At 35.4% G+C, this 24,626-nt stretch overlaps 1 protein-coding gene across 1 annotated transcript in view; it reads right to left on the reverse strand.

Moving 5' to 3' along the window:
• Window positions 1–24,626, reverse strand: part of SYT14 (synaptotagmin 14) — a 151,493-nt gene that overhangs the window by 51,045 nt on the left and 75,822 nt on the right. Inside the window, exon 5 of the mRNA XM_074351889.1 lies at window positions 2,798–3,069. Coding sequence (XP_074207990.1) covers window positions 2,798–3,069 — 272 coding nt within the window. The remainder of the gene's footprint in view (window positions 1–2,797; window positions 3,070–24,626) is intronic.

The following is a 24,626-nucleotide window of genomic DNA, read 5'->3' on the forward strand; positions in this document are numbered from 1 at the left end:
AGAGCAAAAAGTTTTAATGTAAGCCATTTCATAATTGGTAATTGAAGATAATTAATTACATGGCTTTGTTTTTTCAATTAAACATGTTCTAAAAGAGTGTCATGACAGCTAAGATTTTCAAGGCAATTGAAAAGCTATTTCCAGATTTTGTTTCTCTTGGTGCCTCCTAATTTTTTTCTCGGCATTGACAATTCTCATGAAGCTGAGGGTTAAAAGGGTGGGACCTTTACAGATAAAAGCTAATATTTATCTTCTACAAATAGGCAATTAGAAAATAATCCTTCCTTTCAAGGGATCTCAATCAAAATCTGAACGACCTTTAGCTGGCAACAAACATGTCATCAATACAGCTTATGAGCTCTTTGCCAGGAACTTCTTCTGAAACCTCTCTCCCAGTTCAATCGTGTGTGGAGACAGGCTTCTCAGACAGCCTGATCCTGAATTAAACCAAGAGGAAGATAAGCATTTTCTATTTGGTCAATAGTATCTATTAAAGGAATGGTAAGAAGCGAAACAAACCTGAAAAAACTTAAGAGTGAGTTTTCTATTAATGCGGGCTACCAGCATCTAAATATTTATGTGACATGCATTTGCTGTAGTTTGAATATATTCAATTTTGCTACAGAAGACACACAAAAAATGGGTTAGAGGAGACTCAGAAGAAGTTAACAAAGCTTCTGAAATATGGGCAAAACTCACAGGCTACGTTAGCTACAGATAGTAAGTAAGGGAGTAATTTGAGACATAGGCAGAATTCAGAAGATGTGGTAAATACAGGTAATAACTAAGTTAGTAACTTGCAAGATAGGCCAAAGATAGAGCAGACAGAAAATAAGACAGAACAGATGACTATCACCCGTGGAAGGGGAAGGAAAGCCCAAGCTATGATCATGCCACCTCTGGGCTGACAGCTCTGTCACCCGTGTGTGTTCTTTTTTAAGAACTGCAGACAAAATCCATGTCTACTTAGTGGGTTAGTTGACAAGTTTCACTGGTGGCCAGGAGTATTTGTCCCTGCACCTCTCTCATAAAACAAGTATGTGTTTTTGGCCCTTGGCACCCTTGTTCAAATCTCAACTTTTGACCCTGTTACCATGCCATAATTAGGGAATGCTGATGGAACAGAAAGAATGAGACTGGACATACGGACATTATCTCTATCAGGATCATACGCGTGGTCCTGCCACCTGTACCCACTGGCATCCTAACTGTGTTATCCTACCTTACCTTGCTCCTTACTTCTTCCTTTATATTTGAAGTAGTTTAAAACACACACATGCATGCATACACACACACAAATGTAATCTGAGCATCTTAATTTGGTCTGTGGGTCCTCTGGGACAGCTTGCTTGGAGGTGTACTTGGAGGGTACCAGAGCGTTGTAGAAATTTCCCACACAATGATTCAGGTCACGAGGGACATAGTTGTTAAGAACACTGATTTTTGCAGTCAGGTAGATCTAGGTTTGAATTACAGTTCCACCATTTAAGAGCTGCTTATACTTGGGCAAATTGTTAAATTCTGAGTCTTAATGTGCTCATTTGTAAAATGGAAATAACAACTTCCTGAAGATGAGGTTGTTAGAATTAAATGAGCTGACTGTGTAAAGCTTATAGTAAAATTCCTGGCATAACTGGTGACAGCTATTATTGTTGTTATTAACTTCACAATCCAGGTTTCACTGCTAAATTGTTGGCTATCTATACAATTTGCAAATATACAAAATTGTTATTGCAAATTTCCTCAGGTATAGATCACAGAGAAATATTCTTTGTGGAAAATCACAAAATGCTGATATATTAACCTTAAACTGCCAGTGTAGAATTTTCTTCTAAGTTAGATACTACATAATAATATCAGAAACAGCTGAAAAGTAGTGACAAAGACTTTTCCTAGAAATTATATAAGGAAAACATTAAGGAAATTCTATTTATAGCTCTTCTTTCATTATTTAATTTTAGCAGTAGATAAAAATTCACCTAGTAAGACTGACACATTGCAGTATTATAAAATGTTACCTGAGACAAAAGTTGCAAAAACTTGTAATTTAGAGAAAAGGAAAATTAAAAGTAAATACAGCCTTATAAAAACCTCTACAGTAAGCACCTTTATAGTTTTCATCAGCATAGAAAGATTAAAACAAATCCTTTAACATGTAAAGACTTCAAAAGTTTAACACATCTATTTTTATTGTTGTTTTCACATTTTTGGTCCAAAAAAGGAAACAATTTAAAACACAACCAACCAACCAACCACTCCTAAATGCATGATGCCATGAATTAAAATTTTATTAGTAAAGCTGAGCATCATTTGTCCCTTCCATTTTCCATGGTATGAAAATGTAAAAACATTATTTTGAAAGACTTGTAAAACATAAAAGGGCAACCTCTCAATAGTAAAAATATCCAAATAAAATAATTTAAAAAATAAACACAAACCTAAATAGGAACCTCAAGATGAAAGAAACGGGTAAGTAATTCCAGAGTGTTTTGTATAAAATGTTCAAAAAAAATTTTTAAACCCTATCTTGAGGTTAAAACCTGAGAGGAGATACTTTTCAGTATCTCAAGTATTGCTCTCATTTCTGGCTACCCATCCTCCTTTAGAGTGGAGCTGAAGGGTGGTCGGGACAGCCCTGAAAAATCTGCTGGATAAAGATTAGATCAATAACAGAAACTGGTATCAAAAGCCACAAAGGACAAGATAGTGATAGAACCTGACCAAGAGGAGAAGAGACGCACAGGATTATCATCTTCCAAATACCATTCATTTAAAAATTCTACATGCTTTTACTTACTTCAGGGCTCAGGACTGCAGTGCTGTCACTTGGAACATCTTCTTCATATCCTTTATTATGAAAACTTCCTATTTCATGACCTGTGCTTCCTTCACTCGGGCACTTGTTATATGAGCATCTCGGACTGTTGCTGCAGTGGGAAAATTCACATTTACTGTCCCCAATTTCTGAGGGTGTACATGAGAGGTGGGGAGAACCACTGTCATCCTGATATGGTGGTGGCTGCAATTCATCCAGTGGGGGTGTTCTTCTCATTCTCTGAATGCAGTTTCCTGATAATGATTAAGAATCTGGTCACTGTTTCCAATTAGCCTCAACATGCAGTACAGTCCACAATAATTGAAAATAACTTAAAAAAACTGGATTAAAACTTTTGTGGCAAGGTAACTACTAGATTTATTAATTAGTTTTCCTCTTCCCTAGCTCAGATGCAGAGATAAAACAATCTGGTTTCCCATTCCTCTCCTCCAGCACAATAAGGCTCGGAAAAATAAAGGTCATATACTAAGAGGTATCCTGTTATGTACTATAAAAATGGAAGAGCAATAAATTTTAGTGAAATAGATTATTTATTTAGTTCTTTCTTTCAAAACAACCCTAAAGCATACAAACTCCATGTATTCCCTTATGGTCTGTGGCCTCTCTAGCCATAATAGGTTAAAAATATGGTAGGTAAAACAATATAAACCTCATTTATTTTTTTCAATTACTGAGACGGACTTAAACTAGCATTCACCTTAGCAGCGTTAGACACAACTTTTCCATATCTACCCTGGATCCAGCATCCTAAAATGAGGTACACTGTGAATCAAGGCCTAACTCCCCATCGCTCAGCAAAGACTGAAGTCTGCATCCACCCCATTTCCATTATGAGGAGGTCCTCTCTGCTCCAGCCCACCCTGCATCTGTACTCCTTCTAAAGTACACTCCACCTTGTCTACAGCAGGCATTTCCACCTCCAGCAGTTAATTTGAGAACACGTTTTCTTTCCATCTTAAATCATGTTTTTAATCTTTATCTCAATAATTTATCTAAATTACTGAAAATAAACTTACTGAAAATTAAAAATAAACTAAATAAATAAAAATAAATAAAACATTTTCAGTAAATTACTGAAAATAAACTTACTGAACAAATAAAATTACTGAAAATAAACAGGACAGAGGTGGGGGCAGGGAGGTATGTAAGGAAATAGAGTTCAGTATACAATTTAAGAATAGTTAAATCTGTGTAGATAAATCCTGAATGCAATATCAGATATTAAATTTAAACTTCTTTCTTTTAATGGACTGTGAGTCTCCTTCCTCAAAAGGGAATCTGAAAAAAGGTAGTTTGTATTTGTAATTCTTAAATGGAGTTCAGTTCAAATGTTCAACAGGTCTTCTGTTCTTTTGAAGACAGAAAAACTTTACGTAAGAACCATAAAACTCATTTAAAAATTACCACAATGTCTAGTTCAAATGAAAAATATTAATTTGCATGAACGTAGCACAAATTTACGTATTTGCTCTGAAGCCCTAATTTTGGAAAAAGAAAATCAAATGTCTCACCTTGTGAGTCTAACATATTAACTTTAGAAAATACAAGCACAACATAGAAAAGTTAATGACAACTTAGTTGAAGCTAAATTTGAGAAGAGAAGATAGATTAAATAGACGAATTATAAGTAGCAGCCAATGAAACACAATATTCTAAATTTCAGAATAGGACTTCCAGGAAAGATTTTGTTCTGATAAAAGCAGGCAGACTCAACTGGCATGTCCCTTTCGTCCACTGGCCTTTCCTTTCCTCTTCTGCCTGCTTGGAGGTACAGCCCTCATCTTGCAGCCATGAAGTAGCAAGCACGGGAATGAAAGCTAGGGGTGACGAAGCAGGAGCAGATCGGGAAGAGTCTGGGCATCTGAAACATCACTAAGTAGCTATCTCCAAACTTCCTGATGCCTTTGTTAAAAAAAAGCAAAATCAAAAAAACCTGATATTTGAATTTTCTGTTGTCTAAATATATTCTCTACTGACAGTTTTTTAAATCATTAAACCAATGTCTTCTCCCCCTTTAAAAATTTTAATCAGTCACTGAATTATTAATTAAATTGTAATACTTAAATATTTACCGTAACATAAATCAATTAAAAATTTCCCAATGTAGTACTTCTAAGAAAAAGCATTCTAAATATTCCTTTACCTTAATTTTTTCAAAAAGAAATGATCTTTCCCAGAAGTCTCTTAGCATACTGCCCCACAGATTTCACTGGACAGAACTGGCTCACATGTCTACTTCTAAACCTATCTGTGGTAGGAGGGATGTGAGTACCATTACTGGCTTAGATCAATCAGAAGCCATTAAATTGAAGCTGGAGATGGGGTCAGTTTCACTGTTCATATCTGTATGGAAAGGAGTACACACTACTCACCAAGGGAAAAAGAGAGAGGATTCAAATTAGACATGAAAGAAGAGAAATTACAACTGATACACCATGGATAAAAATGATCATGAGATTACTATGAAAAATTATATGCCAACAAGTGGGATAACCTAGAATAAATGGATGAAGTCCTAGAAAAATACAATCTACCAAGACTGAATCATGAAGAAATATAAGCTCTGAAAAAACCAACCACTAGTAAGGAGATTGAACCAGTAATAAAATTCCCAACGAACAGAAGTCCAGGACTGGATGGCTTCACTGGTGAATTCCATCAAACACTTAAAGAAGAATTAATACCGTTCCTTCTCAGACTCTTGCAAAAGACAGGCGAAGAGCGATATTCAAACTCATTTTACCAGGCCAGCATTACCCAAAGCCACACAAGGACACTACAGAAAAAGAAAATTATAGACCAACAAATGGGAGAGTCCTCTCAGAATGCTAACAAACTGAATTCAATTATACATTACAAGGATCATGCATCACGATCAAGTAGGAGTTATTCCAGGGATGTGAGGATGACTCAATGTATGGAAATACAATATACTGTAATATATTAACAAAATGAAATATAAAAATAATATGATCACCTCAATAGATACAGAAAAAGCATTTAGCAAAATTCAACATCCTTCATGATAAAAGCTCTTGACAAACTGGGTATAGAGAGCACATATATCAACATAATAAAATCTATATATGACAAGCACACAGCTAGCATCATACTCAACAGTGAAAAGCTAAAAGCTTTTCCTCTAAGATCAGGAACAAAACAAGAATGCTGACTCTCACCACTTTTATTCAACATGGTACTGGACGTCCTAGGCAGAGCAATTAGACGAGGAAGAAAAAGACATCCAAATTGGAAAGGAAGGAGTAAAGCTATCTCTACTTGCAGATAACAAAATATAACATATAGAAAACCATAAAGAGTCCCCCCCGAAAACTGTGAGAACTAATAAACCTAATCAGTACAGTTGCAGGATACAAAATCAATATAAAAAATCAGTCGTGTTTCTATTCACTAACAATGAATTGTCATAAAAAGAAATTAAAGGAAAAAATCGCATTTATAATTACATTAAAAAGAAGAAAGTACCAAGGAATAAATTTAACCAAGGAGGTAAAAAAAAAAAACCTATACACTCAGAATTAAAAAACACAGATGAAAGAAACAGAAGATGACACAAATAAATGGAAAGATATTTGGTGCTCATGATTGAAAGGATATTCTTAAAATGTTCATACTACTTGAAGCAATTTATAGGTTCAATGCAATTGCTATCAAAATTCCAATGGCACTTTTTTCACAAAAATAGAAAAAAAAATCCTAAAATTTGTAATGGAACTATATAGGTAAAGAAAAGATATTTGCACACCCATACTCACTGAAGTATTTATAATAACCAAGACATAGAAACAACCTAAGTGTCCATCAATGAATGAATAGATAAAGATAATGTGATTTATATACACAATGCATTATTATTCAGCCATAAAAAAGAAGGAAATTCTGCCATTTGTGACAACAGGGATGGCCCTGAAGGGTATTATGCTAAGTGAAATGAGTCACAAAGAAAAAGGTAAATACTGCATGATGTCACTTATATGTAGACTCTAAAAAACCTGAATTCATAGATGCAGAGAACAGATTGGTGGTTGCCAGAGGCAGGACTGGGAGGTGGGGGAAAGGAGTGATCACAGGCGGCCAAAAGGTACGAACTTCCAGTTATAAGATAAGTAAGTCCTGGGGATGTAATGTAAGCACGGTGACTACAGTTAACAGTACTGTATTGTATATTTAAAAGTTGCTAAGAGAGCAGAATAAAAGTAAGTAAAAGTTCTTATCAGAAGAAAAAATTTATAACTGTACAAGGTGACTGATGTTAACTAAACTTACTGTGATAATCATTTTGCAATATTTACATATATCAAACCATTGAGTCGTGCATCTTGGACTAATACAAAGGTATTTGTCAATTATACCTCAATAAAACTGGAAAAAGAAAAGTGAAGAATGACTCAATACTTCCCTTCCAAAAGCTTATCAACTATTGGGAGTATAAAAATACACACACATATTAAACCAAACAAAGCAAAAAAGTAGGTGCCTAAAGATTCCAAGAAGGAGGAAGATAAAGGATGTTGGCTAGAAAAATCAATACGATCAAGTCCTTGCCTTCCTTATCCTTCAGTTTGGCAATCATTTTCAGTTTTCATTTTTATTAAAATATGTTATCTCTGTGGCTCAGTTTTCCTCGATAGCTGTTCTACTTCAATAATCCTTTTGAAACTTCCTTTTGATGTGGCCAGAACAATAAAATTTCTGTCTGGTAATTATACCTTACAATCTTTGGTTTACTTTTTAATACATCAAGTCCCTGTCTAGCTGCCACGAACTACGGCATTTACACAACTGAGCTCTAGCCACCTGGCTCTTAGATTTAGTGTAACTGCTCCAAAGACCAAGGCACAAGTTACCCAAAAGAAGTTCAGGATACTTAAACATGCTAAGTAGGTTCCAGGGGCAGACTTCAATACTGTTTCTGGATTTGAGAGAAACAATTTCAAAGCTGTGAAGCGGAATATATAAAATATTTTAAAACATATAAATTAGATATATATGATATAGATAAATATTGGGATACATAAATCATATATGTAAGTTTATATATTACATATTATCATATAAATTCTCAAAGCTTTGAAAATAATAACACCACACTTTCCTCTTTATGTCTATTTTACTTTTGCACGCTACTCTCCAAAGTGAACACCAAATATATTTGGAGTAGAAAATTCATTAAAAAGATAATTATGAGAATTTCTCCTTTCCTTTTTAACTTTTGCAATAATATCTTTTTTCTCTAGTTGACAACTGCTTCATATTGCCTACTGAGTGTAATATCTAAGAGTTGATTTAAACTTAGTTGATACTGGAAAATTTTTAAGATAATTGTTTTTATAAAATAACACAATTCATATTAGAGTTGTTTAATGACACTGCATACATCCAACCTTAGGGAGAAACTTCTAGTGGGACTATCCAACACCAAAATGATGATGCCCCACTATTACTTTATCCCTTGTTTTACAACCCAATTTCAGATCTTATTTCATGGAAGTGCTATACACATAGAAGAGTTCATGCACGAATGTATTTCGAGCATCTTAGTTTTCCATTTGCATATTGCGCAGCACCTACAAACCAAGACAAACTATCTTCCTACCATAGAAAAAAACAGGATGTATGCATATCTGGAATATGACCTGTAGTTCTTAATACGATGTTTTAAGATAGTGGTTTTCGAAGTTTGGGAACTGCAGCTCTAAAAAGCAGCGACTATTCAATATCTGTAGAATTCACATTTCTTTCCAAATGCCTGTGGAAATTTGCCAAAATCGATCACATACTGGGTAATATAGTAAGGCTCAACATATTTTGCAAAACTGGAAGCATAAAGAGGACGTTTTCTGATCACAGTGGAATAAAACTAGAAATCAGAAACAAAAATATAACTAAAAAATCTATAGAAACTTAGATAAAATAACTAGAGATCAGAAAATATACTGAAAATAATAATTTAAAATAATCCATATATATTATTGTGGAATGTGGCTAAGAAAGGAATTCAGAGGCCTAACTGCATATATTGGGGAAGGCAGGGGAGAGAGGAAGGTGAAAAATAGTAATCTAAGTAGCCATTTCAAGAGGTTAAAAATTTAAAAAACAAGTTAAACTCAAAGAAAGTAGGAGGAATGAAAGAGCAGAAATCAGAAACAAAACATGCAAACAACGAAAGCATCAGCAAACTGAAATAAACTTCACCAAGAACACTAATGAAATTGATAAAGTGCTAGAAGAGACTAGTCAGGAAGCAAGAGAGAGATGGCATAAATTATTAATATCAAGAATAAAAGAGAGGACATCATGTCAAAGCCTTCAGGCATTAAAAAGATAGCAAGCTTTCCCTCTGTTCTTCCCTTTTTGGAAATGTATTAGTCCTACAGCTATTCAGTGGGACAGAAGGAGGCTGTGATCTGCACTGGTGGCAGCACAAGAAGCCGCAGTGGCCCAGAGTCATACGTCAGGGCCCAAGTAGGGTGAGGAGCGCCTTCATTTAGGGAGAGGCCAGAGGTGAGGTGTCAGTGCTTATGTCAGGTGAAGAGGGCACCCACACATGGGCAGCCCTGTGCAGCACGATGGAGCCCAAGCTGGGGGAGAAAGATCCAGCATGGGAGCCTGAGCCTCGGTAGGATAAGAAAGGTCCCCATGGAGGGGCAGCTTAGCCTGGGGCAACAGAGCCCAAGGAGAATGAACGAGAAGTGTGTCTCCACTGTGGGAAGAGGAGTCAGAGTCTGTGCTGGATCAGAGCCAGGGAGGGCAGACTGGTGTGAGCTGTCAAGCCCAGGAAGGTTGGGGAGGGCATCCACACAGGCAGGTGGCCTGACACAGGAAGACCAAAGCCTCAGCTGGATGAAGAGGATACCCACATCTGAGGGTAGCCTAGAGCGTGCTGTCAGAGCCCCAGTGGGGAGAGGAAGGCAACCATATGGGGAAAAGGGGAAGTCCTGGAGTACATGGCAGAGCCCAAGCAGGAAGTCTGCGCTTGCCCGGGGTATCAGAGTCCATGTTCTGAGGGTCACGAGGACATCCACAAACGGGAAAGGCTACGTGGGATGTAAGAACCTAACTGGGGTGAAAGGGCCGTGTGCGCAGTGATGAGGGGTGGTGATCAAATAATAAACATATTAAGATTAATGGGAGCCAGGTCTCTCAGTGTTTGAAAATTGAGTTACAGACATGGAATGGGAAAAAACTAGAATAAACTCTGTGGTGCTGAAATAGAATTGAAGATATCATTGTGAACTCAGTAATAGGCAGAAGTAAATAAAGTGCAAATATGGATGCAATATATGCGTACAGGTCCAGTCAAGATGTCAGCCTCCAGGAAGGCTCATGTGGATGAGCATGCCCCAAACGTCCGCCACCAGCTTTTCTGTCCCCTGGGTGAACCTCAGTCATCCCCTACTTTACTGGGAGACCTTCCAAAACCAGTAATACAGACCTCAACATACATGGATAAACAAGCAAATAACGATACAGAAGCTCCATTTCCATTGCAGCAGCTCCTGTTGGGTCCTGAGGAGATGGGCTCCTACTGTAAGTGTGGACATAACCCTCTGTTGTCCCAAGGCCGGGCAGGTCCAAAGGAGACCCGGCTCCAGTCAGCTGCACAGGAAGCCAAGTCCATGGGCAGAACGTGCGCATTCCCGCTGCAGGTGGGGGAGGCGGGCTCCAGTCCCAGCTAGCCAATGGGAAGGCTTAGAGGGCAGTTCCACTGAACCCTTTAAACTGGAAATTCAAACTGAAATAGAGCCAAATATCCCTAACTTCTCCAAACAGTTAAGGAACAATCAACTGGAAGCCATATGGAATGAACTGAACGGAGACACAAACTTTAAAACTTACAATAAATTCACTCAGATTTATTCATACACATTTAAAATCCAAAACTATCAAAATTATAGAGATAAACAGAAGAAAATCTACCTGACCATGGGCTTGGTCACGTAGATTATGACTTTTGAGTTTTAACACACAACACAAAAAGCCTATCCACAAAAAAAGTAATATTATGGGCTATATAAAAGATTTCTACTCTGAAAGACCTTATTCAGAAAGCCAAAAGATAAACCACAAACTGTAAGAAAAATATATAGAAAAAACATGTCTGATAAGTGATTTAAACTCATAACATACAAAGAACTCTAAAATAACCCCATAAAAATGGGTAAAGATCTGAACAGATAGTAAATAAGCATATAAAAATACGCTCAACATCATATACCACTATGGAATTATATTAAAATCACAAGATACCACGACACACCAATTAGGACCACTCAACTCCAAAAATACGACAATCCCAAGGCTGGTGGTGAGAAGCAACAGAATTCTCCCTCATTGCTGGTGGAATGCCTGCACAGCCACTTCATAAGACAGTTTGGCAGTTTTTCCCAAAGCTAAACAAGTCTTACTTGGGGATCCAACGATCCTGCTTCCAGTATGTAGGCAAGTGATTTGAAAAACTATGTCCAAACACAAACTAGGATGCAGTTACACACAGCAGCTCTGCTCATAATGGCTAAAAACTTGAAGTCAGGATGTCCTTCAATAGATGAATGCATAAGCAAATTGGGGTACATCAATGTCAAAGAGAGCAGAGTAAGTCACCGCCAAATAGGCATCTTTGGCATAAGGATTAGTATGGTCTGACTGATCAAAAAAAAAAAAAATTAGAAAACTCAGTAGAGGTTGCCCTTTTGTAAGTGACATTTACATTTATCAAGAAAATCTACATTCATAAGGGTATGTTCCTCTTTGTACCAGAAATACAAGGCTGATTAAACATCAACTAACTCTTATCAGTAGAGAAGTCCTGACTTAAATCTGCATAACAAACACACCCTTGTTTACTGAGCTTTCGTGATAACCTGTCATAAAGGATTTCCTACCTTCCCCAGGTCTTGCTTTTGTTTTTAGATAAAGATGGTATTTAAAGTGATGCCTGAGACCATTTCAGGGAGTGACTCCGTTTTTCTGAGTATCTCCCCTGTATACAGGAGGTACGCATGTTATTAAACTTGTTTGATTTTTTTCCTTGTAATCTGTCTTATTAGGGTGGGGGTGGGGGGGTCTCAAACAAGAACCTAGAAGGGTAGAGGGAAAACTGGTTTTTCTCCCATACACATGCAATGGAATATTACTCAGCAACAGAAATAAACCCATCAACCCACGGGGGGTGGGGAGGGGGCAGTATGAAAGTACACATATACACATTCCTAAGTATCCGAGCTCTATCCACCTCTTGGGCTTAAGAACAACACCTCGATAGTAATGAGCATACCTGGTGCCCAGACCTTGGCTTCTAAATCAGTTCTGCACTAAAAGGAACCACTGGAAGGACTCCATGAAGAAATGGCTAGTTCCAGGACTGGGAAGGGGAAAATACAAGACAAGCCTAGAAAAGCTTATTGTGTTGACAGTAAGAATACCCTCAAAGAATGATCAGGGCCATGTCTAAAGGACAAAAAAAATCAGCCTGAAGGGGGTTCACATTAACCAAATCCCACTAACAATTTGAGCTTCAAAATAAACAATTATAGCAACTGATAAAACATATTGAGGAAAAGAGGGAACCATGAGTCCATCTAGATATAAATAAATGTAAGAATAAGAAGAATTTTGAGGAACAGGTCGTGCATATAGTTACAAATACCTTGTGACTAAAGGACCTAATTATCAGGAGTCACTAAGTGGAGAAGCCTAGTAAAACACCTCCTTAAGGGAGAGATCACAGTGCACATTCTGAGTAATGAACGAGATAATCAAAACTGTGCACCACCTGATAAGATGCTCTGAGGGGAACACAGCACCACTTCTGTGCATTCCAGTCAGAGATGCAGAACCTGACTACAATACACATTATCTGGACAACTGTTGACCATGAGTGGGTTCCAAGAGTGAGATGGTAATATATCTATGTTAATATCTTAATTTTGATGGTTCTGTTAAGGTTATTTAAGAGGATATTCTTGTTTGCAGAAAATATAGACTAACATATTTAGGGGTGAAGAAGCATCAGATCCTCAAGCCATTTACACTCAAATGTCTCAAGGTGGTAAAAAGGACCAGAAAGTTATTCCATAAATGTAATGGATTTAACATTAGCAAATTAAACAATCAAATTCACTGCATTGAAAGAATAAAGGTTAAAATATGATAATTGTAATAGATTTTAAAAAGCTTTTGATAAAATTCATTATCCATTCATGATAAAAATCTGTGTAAATGAGGAATAGAAGGCAATTTCCTTAAACTCATAAAGAGAATCTTTGAAAAGTCCTATACCAAACATCAAGCTTAATGGTGAAATTTTGAAAGCTTTACCTTTGAGATCAGGAATGAAACAAGGATGCCTGTTATCACCACTTCTATTCAACAATGTACTGGAGGTTCTAGCCAGTGCAATAAGGTGAGAAAAAGAAGATGTAAAGGGATTGGAAAGAAAGAAGAAAACTGTGATTACTCTCAGATGATGACCGAGATACAGAAACCTCAAAATAATTTAGAGATAATCTATAGTAAGCACATTTACTAAGGACATTGGATATGAGATCAGTATTTCAAAAAATCAATTGAATTTCTGCACACACACACACACACACACACACACACAATGAACAATTAGGAAGTAAAATTTAAAAACAATCCCACATACAACAGCATCAGATAACATCAAATATCTAAGAGTAAGTCTCAGAAATCACCTTGCTGTTATTTTTCCAGTTCTTGGGTTTACAACTAGAACGTATACTCTTAGCAACTGGCAGAATCCATACTTTGGCTTTCCAAGCAGTGACTATATGCTACCAGAAGGGACAACTGGAAACCACTGGAGTTTCCTTTCTCCAGCAACAAGACATCCCAAGGGAAAGCAGAGATTAGTCTCAGAGACTTGAGAACTGCAGGTTTGGTGAATGCCTTCACTGGTTTGGCCTCTACTAAACAATAGCAGCTTCTCACAAACTTGATTAGAAAATGACTTCAACTGGAGTTGCCACTCCAGATGGAGTCTCCTTACTGAGCAAATTAAGACAGCCTTGGCATTTGATGTGTAGCTTTAACTTAGCAAGTGCTTTTTCCTTCATGATAAACCAGAGAGAACAAAAGTAACAAGTTGTTTACATCTGGTAAGGACAGCAATACTTGTACTGCCCTGCTTCAGGGAAATACAATAAAATATTCTGGTTCTATACTACGATCTGCTTTGCAGAGACCTTGGCTGCCCCAATATTCTACACTACATCTCCTTGATCCTGCTCCAGATGACACCAGCTGTTACGATCTGTTAAGAGTAGAAGAGTTGAGAGATGAGGTTTCTTGGTAAAATATACGTGTGTGACAGAATTGAGAACTAAGTCTTATGAAAATACAGGGGCTTGCCTCTTCAATGAAGTTCTTGAGCCTCCAGAGGTAAGAAAGAATAGTCCTCCCAAAGTCAAAGAGAACTGGCTACCCCTTGTCTGCCTCCTGCTAAGAAGGAGACAAAAACTTCGGCTGGCCTCTAAACTCTGAAAGCAGCACATTTCACATCTGAGTATACAGCTCTGATCCATTTATAAGGTCAAATAAAAAGTTACTGGCTTTGAGTAGCACTCAGAGCAAGAAAAGTCTCTCCAGATGATCCAGGTACAGTGGAGTAAAAGTTCTACACTTGAACTTTAAGACTCAGCAAACCCAATGGTCAAATGCCTGGAGTAGGTCATGATGCTTAAAAGTATCACTGAGAAGCTCTGATGGCAGAACTGCACTGAAGGCCTGCATTTGTTAAGTTATGATGTTTCTGCACCTCCAGACACATTTTACTAGAAAGCAGAGTTCAGACTGTTTTTGTACCACGCATTGAAACCCTAATTGTTCTTGCTTTATTTTCCCGATGCTTTGAAATAATTCCTGATTCAAACCATACTTCACATACAGATACTGATATTCTAACGGTACAGTCTTACACATCAATCTACTTTCTGAGTAGATAATCAATTCATTGCCTCGCATGTCTTGACTTTTAGGTTTTGATAAAACATCATACTCAATTTAGTAAGTTAAATAAAAAGTGGTTTGTTTTTGAGAAATAGCTCCTGATCAAATGTCAGTATCAAACAGACTAACTGGAAGATCAAGGGACATCAGGTAGCAATGTGATCCAACCTGTCCAGTATGAAGCAGATCGCATGTGATCACCTAGCTGTTAAGTTATGAGTGTCAAGCTGCACTTCATCATCAAGGGGAACCGGCAGATCTTGCACAAGGACCAAGCAGGCTCTGAAGGCTCAGAAAGGTATTACAGTTATGCCTGGTGTATCCTGCTTAACCTGCATGCATAGCCTCACAAGTACACTAGTTAACTGAGGGTTAAAAAATTATGTCTGATGATATGCCCCAAACCAGAAGTGGAACGTTCTGCTATAATCCTTTCATGGGTGGCCCTGAAAGATAACAGATAAGGAAAGTCTTCACAGTAGACAGAATTCATAGTTGTCCATTTCGTTCAACTTTGCTTAGAATAAGGGTTGGTCTCAATCAGTGGGTCTGGCTGGATGTAAGAACTCTGGAGGAGAAAGAATGGCTTTACACTAAATCTTGAGATCATGCAGTGTAAGCCCTTTAACTTTGCTCTTCTTTTCCACAACAGTTTTGACTATACTATGCCCTTTTAATTTCCATAAATATTCTAGTTTGTCATATGCTACAAAAAATAAAAAAATAAAAAGAAAGACCTGCTGGAATTTTAACTGAGATCATATTCAATCTATAGATCAATTTGGGGAGAATAAACACCTTCACAATACTGATCCTCCAATCAATAAACACAGTATACATTTAAGTTGTTAAAAACACTGTTTTACAGTTTTCAGTGTCTTGCTTCATATTATTACCCCTAAGAACTATTTTACGATACTAGTATACATATGCTCATCAGTACATGAAAAAAAATTAATACAATTGTATTAAAAAATTCTACATATTTCTCATTGTTTTCAGTTTTATTCATATAAAAGACAAAAAATAGTAGCTTTGTTCATATGTCTGCGTTTTAATTTAAACCAATCAATAATCTGAAGTGATACATTTTAGCTTTGCCTTATTTGATGTATCAAATCAGAAAATAAAAATTTTAACTACTATACATGCAAATAACATACTGTAAATGAAACTACAATGCACACCAAAGATTTAACTTTAGAATCAGCTTAAGCCCTGCTGAATTTATGTATTACATTTATTGCAATAAATTATTTGGTGAGAAATGTTTACATTTGTTTCATGAAATAGGAAAAAAAATCCTTAAAAAAGACAAAAAATGTAATTCAGTTCTGGCCTGTAAACTATACATAGATTAACTGGATAATGTTAACAGTGTAGTTTGGGGTGGGGTGGGGGTGGGGGTGGTGGTGGTTATATACTAATAAAGACAAGAATGAGAACAACTAATTAGCTTTTACTTATGACATAAAGCTGGGGATGTGATCTCAATTCTTTGAGAATACAACAATAAGGCAGTTTTCATTACCATTTAGTATTAAAAGACTTCAGGCATTCTGAGAATTTTTATTTTTTTATTTTTATAACACCAAGTAACTAGACACTTCAAAAATAGATGGTTGAAATAGTAGCAATTTAGGATTATGAAGCAGTTAAGTGCTTCACAATGTTGATGTAATATAGCAATTATAAACCTTTGTAATTCAGCAAAAGGCTTTGTTTTCTTTTTGTTCATATTGAAACTATACAATGAGAATAGCTCTTTAATTTCAGAAAAAAGGGCTCAAATTTAAAAAAAATTTGCATTAATGTTTTGACCATTGTTATGAACTGATCATTTGAAATTTTTTATTTTGTAACTAAAAATAAAATGAAGCACTAAGGGGGAAAAAAGGTTGTATAATGTTAGAATTTTGATTAGCAATCACAGCTGCACCAGAATTAGTTTCTATAGCAACAGGAAGAAATAATGTGTTGAACTGCAATGCAATACAAGATTACTCTTTACAGATTGCAATTCAAAAGGAAGTCTTTAAAGAATTTTGTCTTAAAAGAGTTATTAATCTTTTATCCAACATAATTCTCTAAAAGAAAATACTTAATTATTCTAGTCTACTTTCCTAGAATCCCGTTTTAACTGATTCAAATGTAATATGTTTCAGAAAAGATTGAAAATTTAATATACCTGAACAGTAAGAATTTTGGCTACTGTCTTATATGCATTTGAAAATAAATATGCATGGACTCATTCTTGCACACTGTGTAGACAGAAAGTATATTTCCTAGGTACATTAGAATCTATAAGAAAAAACCTTTTAAAGGGTGTTGTTTTGAGTAAACTATGTTGTAGGGTAAGAATTAAATACGATAGGCAAATTCCACATTTGTATCAATATGAAACTAAGCCTCCCTTTATCAGTGTACACTCCCATGTCCAAATTATGATTAAGAATCTATACTACTATGAGTATTCAGAGTGTACACCTCCCTTATTTTAGTAAGAAAAAAAACAATCATCAAATTTCAAATGCTGCCCATGTTATTTCTAACACTGAAAAATATTACTTCACTGCGTCATTTCCAGTTCTAGCTATTTTTGGAAACTAATTAAAAGCCTATGCCTGAACCTTTTATGTATTTTGCCCTTATAATGAGACCTATTACTGTGGCTTACTCTATCCATCTGAGTTCCAAAGTATCTTTGGAGTTACTATGGATACCAGTGACAAGCATTCTCCCACAACTGCTTTATGTGTCTCATCAAACACAAGAAACCTGACATGGCAGGAATCAAGTTATCCAGACACCATGAATTTCTCATTGTACCATTATTCATAATTTAAAAAAAAAACAGAAAAAAAATTTTTCAGTTAGACAAACCAGCTGACCAGAAAATTATTTTTAAAATCTGAGTAGACATCAAATCCCTAGGCAAAAAATAAAAGGTATTATAAAAGAAAAGGTACAAACACTAACATAAGCCAGTAAAACAGTCCACTGAGGAGTCATAGGGTTCAAAGTGAAACCTGGACTTAGGTTTTGAGACCTTCAATAGTGAAGACTTCTGATTGTATTTTAAAAATATCTCTTAGGGATATCCTTTTCATACAGCCCATAAAAAATTTTCAGAAGGAAATTTTATGAGAATATATAGAATGTCCGAAGTCAACACCTGGTTGTAACAAACATTTCATTGCAAAATGAAATAGAATGTGTATTATCAGTAAAAATTATTTGGACAATGTCAGAAAACATCTCATTCTATGTATACATTTTTCTTTCTTAGTGTAGCAATCTATTTTTTCTTAATAAGTTTAAACCTTTCACTAAATAAAGCTTTTTTTTTTAAATCAGGAATTTAAGATAAAATTCAATTTCTAACAAGAAATAATTTCAACATCTCTTTTTGTGACTTCATTTTTTTAAAAATAGTACAAATACGGAGGGTGGGAAGGGATAGACCAGGTTTTCAAAATTGTAGAATAGATAAACAAGATTATACTGTATAGCACAGGGAATCACAGAGGAAAAAATGTGATAATGAGTGTGTATGTGTCCATGTACGACTGAAAAATTGTGCTGAACACTAGAATTTGACACAACATTGTAAAATCATTATAAATCAATAAAAAATGTTTAAAAAAATAGTACAAATATGTAATGAGCGGTGAGACAGACTTCCTATCAGAGTTACATAATTTTACAAGATTCATTTTCTTCATGTGACATAACAATGTGCAAGAATTACATTATTAAATGTGGACAGATACGTCCTTTTAGTGAATGTTTTATTATTCAAAATTTTATGATTAAGAAACATCTCCCTAGTAATACATATTATTCCATCTACAAGGACTTGTGATCTAAAGATCATATAAATTAAGTAAACACAAATAATTTTATTACTTAACATATGAATATATGATTTACTAAAGGAAAGCTCTTGAATTGATAAGTAGCACATATAATACACAAATTCAGTCTGATACAGTGAATTCTGCACAGAAGTTCCAAGTCAAAACTCGGAATGCCTCAATTTCTCCATCTGCAGAGTGGGAAAGCATCTTTTGCAGTTACTGAAAGATTATGAAAGTTTCTAAAAAGAAACCGTAAGAACAGTTAAAGGAAATGGGATTACTTGGCTTAAATCAGAATTAGCTGAGGGAAAAATAATACATCTCTGAAATTCTTATAAGGACTCACAGGAAATGTTTAACATCTGTTTTCCTTACCACTAAGGACTGCAGCAAAAGTCTGTAGAAAAAAATTATACTCAAACTATCCTTGTTGAATTTAGCTGAACAGCAGAGAAAATTCATCCACCTAAATCAGATTCTCTCATGATTGCCACAGGAGACCCAAAGCCACGTTTTGTAAGAGTAGTTTGGGGAAATAACACGTAGATCTGTATTGAAAAGCACCCATCTGATTTCAGTGTGCCTCTTCTGTGCTCACATTCAACAGAGTGTAAACCACTTAAAACAGAGCAATTCCAAGTTTACCTAGCTTTCTCTTTCAGGAAAAGGTAAATGTATTTATTTTAGTATCTATTTTGTGCAAGGTACAAGCACTATGCAAGGTACTGAAACGCCATTGGCCCCCAGAAGAAAACCTAATTTGTGATGCTTTTATGTCAGAGAAAAGGAGAACAGATAAAGAACACTGAACAGGGAGGAAACCTGGGCTTGATAATATGGTCTGCTACTAAGAAGCTAAGTAAGTATATAAACTCTGGGCCTATGTGTATGAAATGAAGAAAGGGTCTTAGGTGTCTAAGACCCTTACAATTAAAAAAAAAAATCCGTGCAATTTTAACTACTGTGAATCCATAACATTTAACAGTTCCACTTTGGAACTGAAATGAAACAAGGGATTTAATTTTCTTAAAGTGAAAATTGTTAAAGATGCAATGAATTATGAAAGGGATCTAGACTAGACTTCTTTCTTGAAGTCTACTTGTTTAAAACTAGTTTTACCTTTTGATATTTGAGATGTAGACCTTCCCCTGTAACTACATAGCTCTCAAGATCCAATCTGGCTGTGGGATTCTACAGCTAAATGCATGGTTAAATGCATTAAAATTAAATGCATGCATAATACAAAAAGGAGATGGAAAGCAAGACAAGAAAGGCTACATGTAAAGATTAAAAGAACAAAAAACATTTTGCCATCCTGTGAAGAAGACTTTTATACCAAGTAATGTAAGTGATCATTACATTCTGCAGACATTTTACATTAATATTGCGCTAGATCTTGGAAGCAATTTCAACTTTAATGTGAACAATGTTTCGTTCCAATGTTTCTAAATTCCCAAAGTTGTTTACAATGCTTATCCTCTTCTCTGAGTATATTTCTAGAGACCCAGATGCCATCAAATATGGAGACCATCAAAAATTTTTGCACACTACTTTATGCCCCTAAAAAAATCACATCAGGATGAAGGCAAAAAAGGGGAGAGAAAACAGCACAATAAAAGTAGAGTGAATAGCTCAAAATACTATGGCAGGAATAAATTCAAACATACGAATAATTAGAAAAAGTTTTGCAATAAACATACAGGAATTGAACTTTAACAGATACACTCAAAATTTAAAATACAGAAAGACTGAAGGTTAAATAGAAAAAGACATAATTGACAAATATTAGCAGGCAAAATCTGCAGAGATGTATTATATCAAATGAAATAGTTTTTGAGCTCCTCCTTCAAAACATATCAAAATAAAGAGATAAAGATGGTTAATACAACATAATGGTAGATGGGATTAATTACCAGAAACATGAATTTGTAAACACATCAGTCCCTGATAACATAACTTTAAAATAATTGAAGAAAAACTGACAGACTTCCATGAGAAAACATTGATAAATTCACATTAACAGTGAGAGATTTAACATATCTCTCCCAATGATCAAAAGGTAAAGCAGATAACCACTAGAGAAATGAGAAATCAAAACCATAATGAGGTAAGATGTTACCTCACACCTGTGAGAATGGCTATCATAAAAAACACCACAAATAATAAATGTTGGTGAGGATGTGGAGAAAAGGGAACCCTTCTACACTGTTGGTGGGAATGCAAATAGGTGCAGCCACTATGGAAAACCGTGCGGGAATTCTTCAAAAATCTAAAAACTAAAAATAGAACTACCATATGATGCAGCAACTCCACTCCTGGGTATATATCCAAAGAAAATAAAAACACTAATTCAAACAGATACATGCACCCCAATGCCCACAGAAGCATTATTTACAATAGCCAAGATAGGGAAGCAACATAAGCGTCTATCGACAGGTGACTGGCTTGAGGAGATGTATTTTTTTATACATACATATACAAAATGAAATATCACTCAGCCACAAAAAAGAATGAAATTCTGCTATTTGCAACAGCGTGGATGGACCTAGAGAGTATTATGCTTAGTGAAATAAGTCAGAGAAAGTCAAATGCTGTATGTTATCACTCATATGCAAAATCTAAAAAAATAAAATAAACGAATGTATACAACAAACAGAAACAGACTCACAGATACAGAGATCAAACTAGTGGTTACCAGTGGGGAGAGGAAAGGGCAAGATGTGGGTATGGGATTAAGAGACACAAACTACTATGTATAAAATAGATACGGAACAAGGACATATTGTACATCACAGGGCCATTGTTTTGTAATAATGTTAAAGAGCCAGAAATATAACATTTGTAATAATGTTAAAGAGAGTATAATCTCTTTAACATTTGTAATAATGTTAAAGAGAGTATAATCTATAAAAATTCTGAATCATTATGCTACGTATCTAAAACTAATATAATATTGTAAATCAACTATACTTCAATTAAAAAAAGGCAAAGCAGAAAAATATTTAGGAAGGATGCAGCAGATTTGAACACAGTATGTCTGACTAAAGGACCTTCATAGAACCTTGCAACCAAGAACTAAAGAATATATATTCTTTTGTTGGAGATACTCAATATTGACAACCTGCCCCCTTCCCCCACCAAAATACATTGGCCATAAAAAGCAAGTCTTAACAAATGGCAGGAGTCAATATCACATAGTTTCTGTTACCTGATCACAACACAATTACTTAGAACTCAGGAACAGAAAGTTTTTTTAAACTCAACATAGTTAGAAATTTTCTATATATTTGAATATCTTTTAACTTCAAAATAACTTATGAACTAAAGAGGAAACCATGACAGGAATTAGGAAAATCATAAAAACAAATGTGAATTAAAATATTATGTACTAAAATGTGTCATACAGTTAAAATAATACAAAGAAATGTATATCCTTATGTGTAATATGCTAGAAAACAAAGAAGACTGAAAGATAATAAAGCTTTCAGCTCAAGAAAGTAAAAAAAGGATTAAGTCCAAATAAAATAGGGAAGAAAGAAAATAATTAAGAACACAGAATTAATGAGATTCAAAAATATATTCAACAGAGAGGACTCATAAAAACTCAATTCAAGCTCCTTGAAAAAACTAAGGGAAAAAAATAACCCTTATCAGATCAAGCCAAAAAAAGAATACTATTAATAACTTTATAAGCATAATTTGAAAATGTATAAAATAGAGAATTCCTGGGAAAATATAATTTACCAAAACTGATTAAAGATAAAATAAAGAACCCAATTACATATACAACATTTGGTACTGATTCAATAAAAATCTACACACAAAAAAATCATAAGGTACAAGTGACTTTACAGATTGATTCTACTAAACATTTAAAAAACAGATACTCTCAATTTTATATAATGTTCTAGGGAAATATGAAAGAGGAAATAATCCAAAATTCATTTTATGATTTTAGTAAAACCTTGATTCCAGAATTCAACTAAGGGCAATATGACAAGGGAAAAGTTTACAGTAAGTTCCTTTAGAACATATGTAAAAATCCCAAGGGAAACAAAAGAATAATAAACCAAATACAGTATGACATTTTGACTCTATCTCAAGAATGAAAGGCTGGTTTAACATAAGCATTATCTTTTAAATATAATTTGCAACATAAACAGATTAAAAGTTGAAAACCATGTCATCTCATAAGATCAGAAAATGTAATTGATAAAATTAGAACTTCAATTAATGACTAAAATATAGTTGTAAAAAACCAGGAACAGAAGGGAAGTGCCTTAACTCAATAAATAATATCTTCCAAATACCTACAGCAAACATAATAAAAGGAAAACATTAGAAGAATTCGCTTTAAAACAGGAACAAGAAGCATTTATGAGCTTTCAACACTGTACAGGAGTTTCTAGCCAGAGGCAGAGGCAAATTATTAGAAACAATGAATAAAGATGCTGGATAAAATATCTTTTTTAATAATAGTCTCTTTCCTCTTCTAGGCAAACAATCATATCATTTTTTTCCAGAAATGTCTATTTTATTTCTTCCTTTTAAATTTTTACAAATTTTATTTATTTTCTATCTTATCTGTTCTTTCTAACAACTCCACCACAGTGCTGAATACCATCTACTGAACTGCCAAAAATGCAGGAATCTGGTAACTACAAGTGTTGAGGAACATATAAAAGGCCAGTAACAAGGCTGACACACTGTTAACAAACGGTAAATTCTTAAAACACATCAAAACTACATGGGAAAGACAAACACCAAATTATAGACTATAAAGATATATAAAGAAGTCCTCAAATCTATCTAAGGTTTCACTTCCTTAAAAAAATTCTTGAAATATAGGAAAATGTTAGAATCTAAAAAGACTAGAGAATGCATAAATCATTATGAGATTACCTGTACTTATTTGTATGATTAAAACATCTAATTTAAAAATATTAGAAGTCCAATTCTGGCTGACAATATGAGGAGCTCTACTTATCTGCATGCCAGTGAAACTGGGGAAAACCATTAAAAAAAGGTTTTTTTAATCTCTGGAAATGAACAGCAAATGAAGAAACATCTATTCAAGAATACCTATGAAAATTCACTAAGAAAGACAAGAGTCTACAGCATCTGAACCAAGACTGCTCCCCTCCCCTGGCCCTCCCAGTTTAGTGCAGCAGGGACTCTACTCCAGAGAGCTGCAGCCAAGAACAAAGGGCCCCATCTCCCCTCGACCCCAGATGGAAGGCTTTTTCCTGGGAGGAGCAAAATATCTGCATTTTTCATCCTGTTTCTAGCTACCTGTTGTTGAGGCTAAGACCCAAGCAAGTGCAATTGAGTGATGGGGCTCCCTTCTTCTGCCCAGCCCTCCAGTCATTGAATGGAGAGCTCTAACCTTGGACACAGCATGCTGAGAATACTGCAGCTCTGATCACCTCTGTCCAAGATTGTGAGACATAGTTCATACCAGGAGAAGAAAGTCAAAAGAACTTTGGGCTTCTGCCTCCCTACAGTGAGCACTCAGCTCCCAGAGCAGAAGCATCAGAGAGAAACTTGCCACTGTCTCCACCCTCATCTCCATCTCTAAAGCCACCGATCCCCAGCTCAGAGGTGTTGTCAGGGGGAGAAACAGGCCATAATATCTATCTAGCTCCTAATCTGTTCTCAGAAGACTTGACTTCTTTGCAACAAAAAGTGAAGAACTTCAAGCCTAAAGGTATCCTCAAGAACAGAGGAGACTGTGGTGAAAGACAGTGTGGAGACTTGGATTCAATAAGGATGCAGCCTAAACTGTAGGCCAACTATTTTGCATGAGAGAACAGAAAAACTGATAGAAGCCTTACTAAAGTCAGGGAAAAAAATTTAAACACTGACCTCAGAAACTATTCCTTTAAAGTAGGCAGTCTTTGATAGATTAGTGTTTAGAGTAATTTATGACTCAGGGC

This window comes from Camelus bactrianus, chromosome 23, assembly GCF_048773025.1.
Source record: "Camelus bactrianus isolate YW-2024 breed Bactrian camel chromosome 23, ASM4877302v1, whole genome shotgun sequence".
Lineage (NCBI taxonomy): Eukaryota > Metazoa > Chordata > Mammalia > Artiodactyla > Camelidae > Camelus > Camelus bactrianus.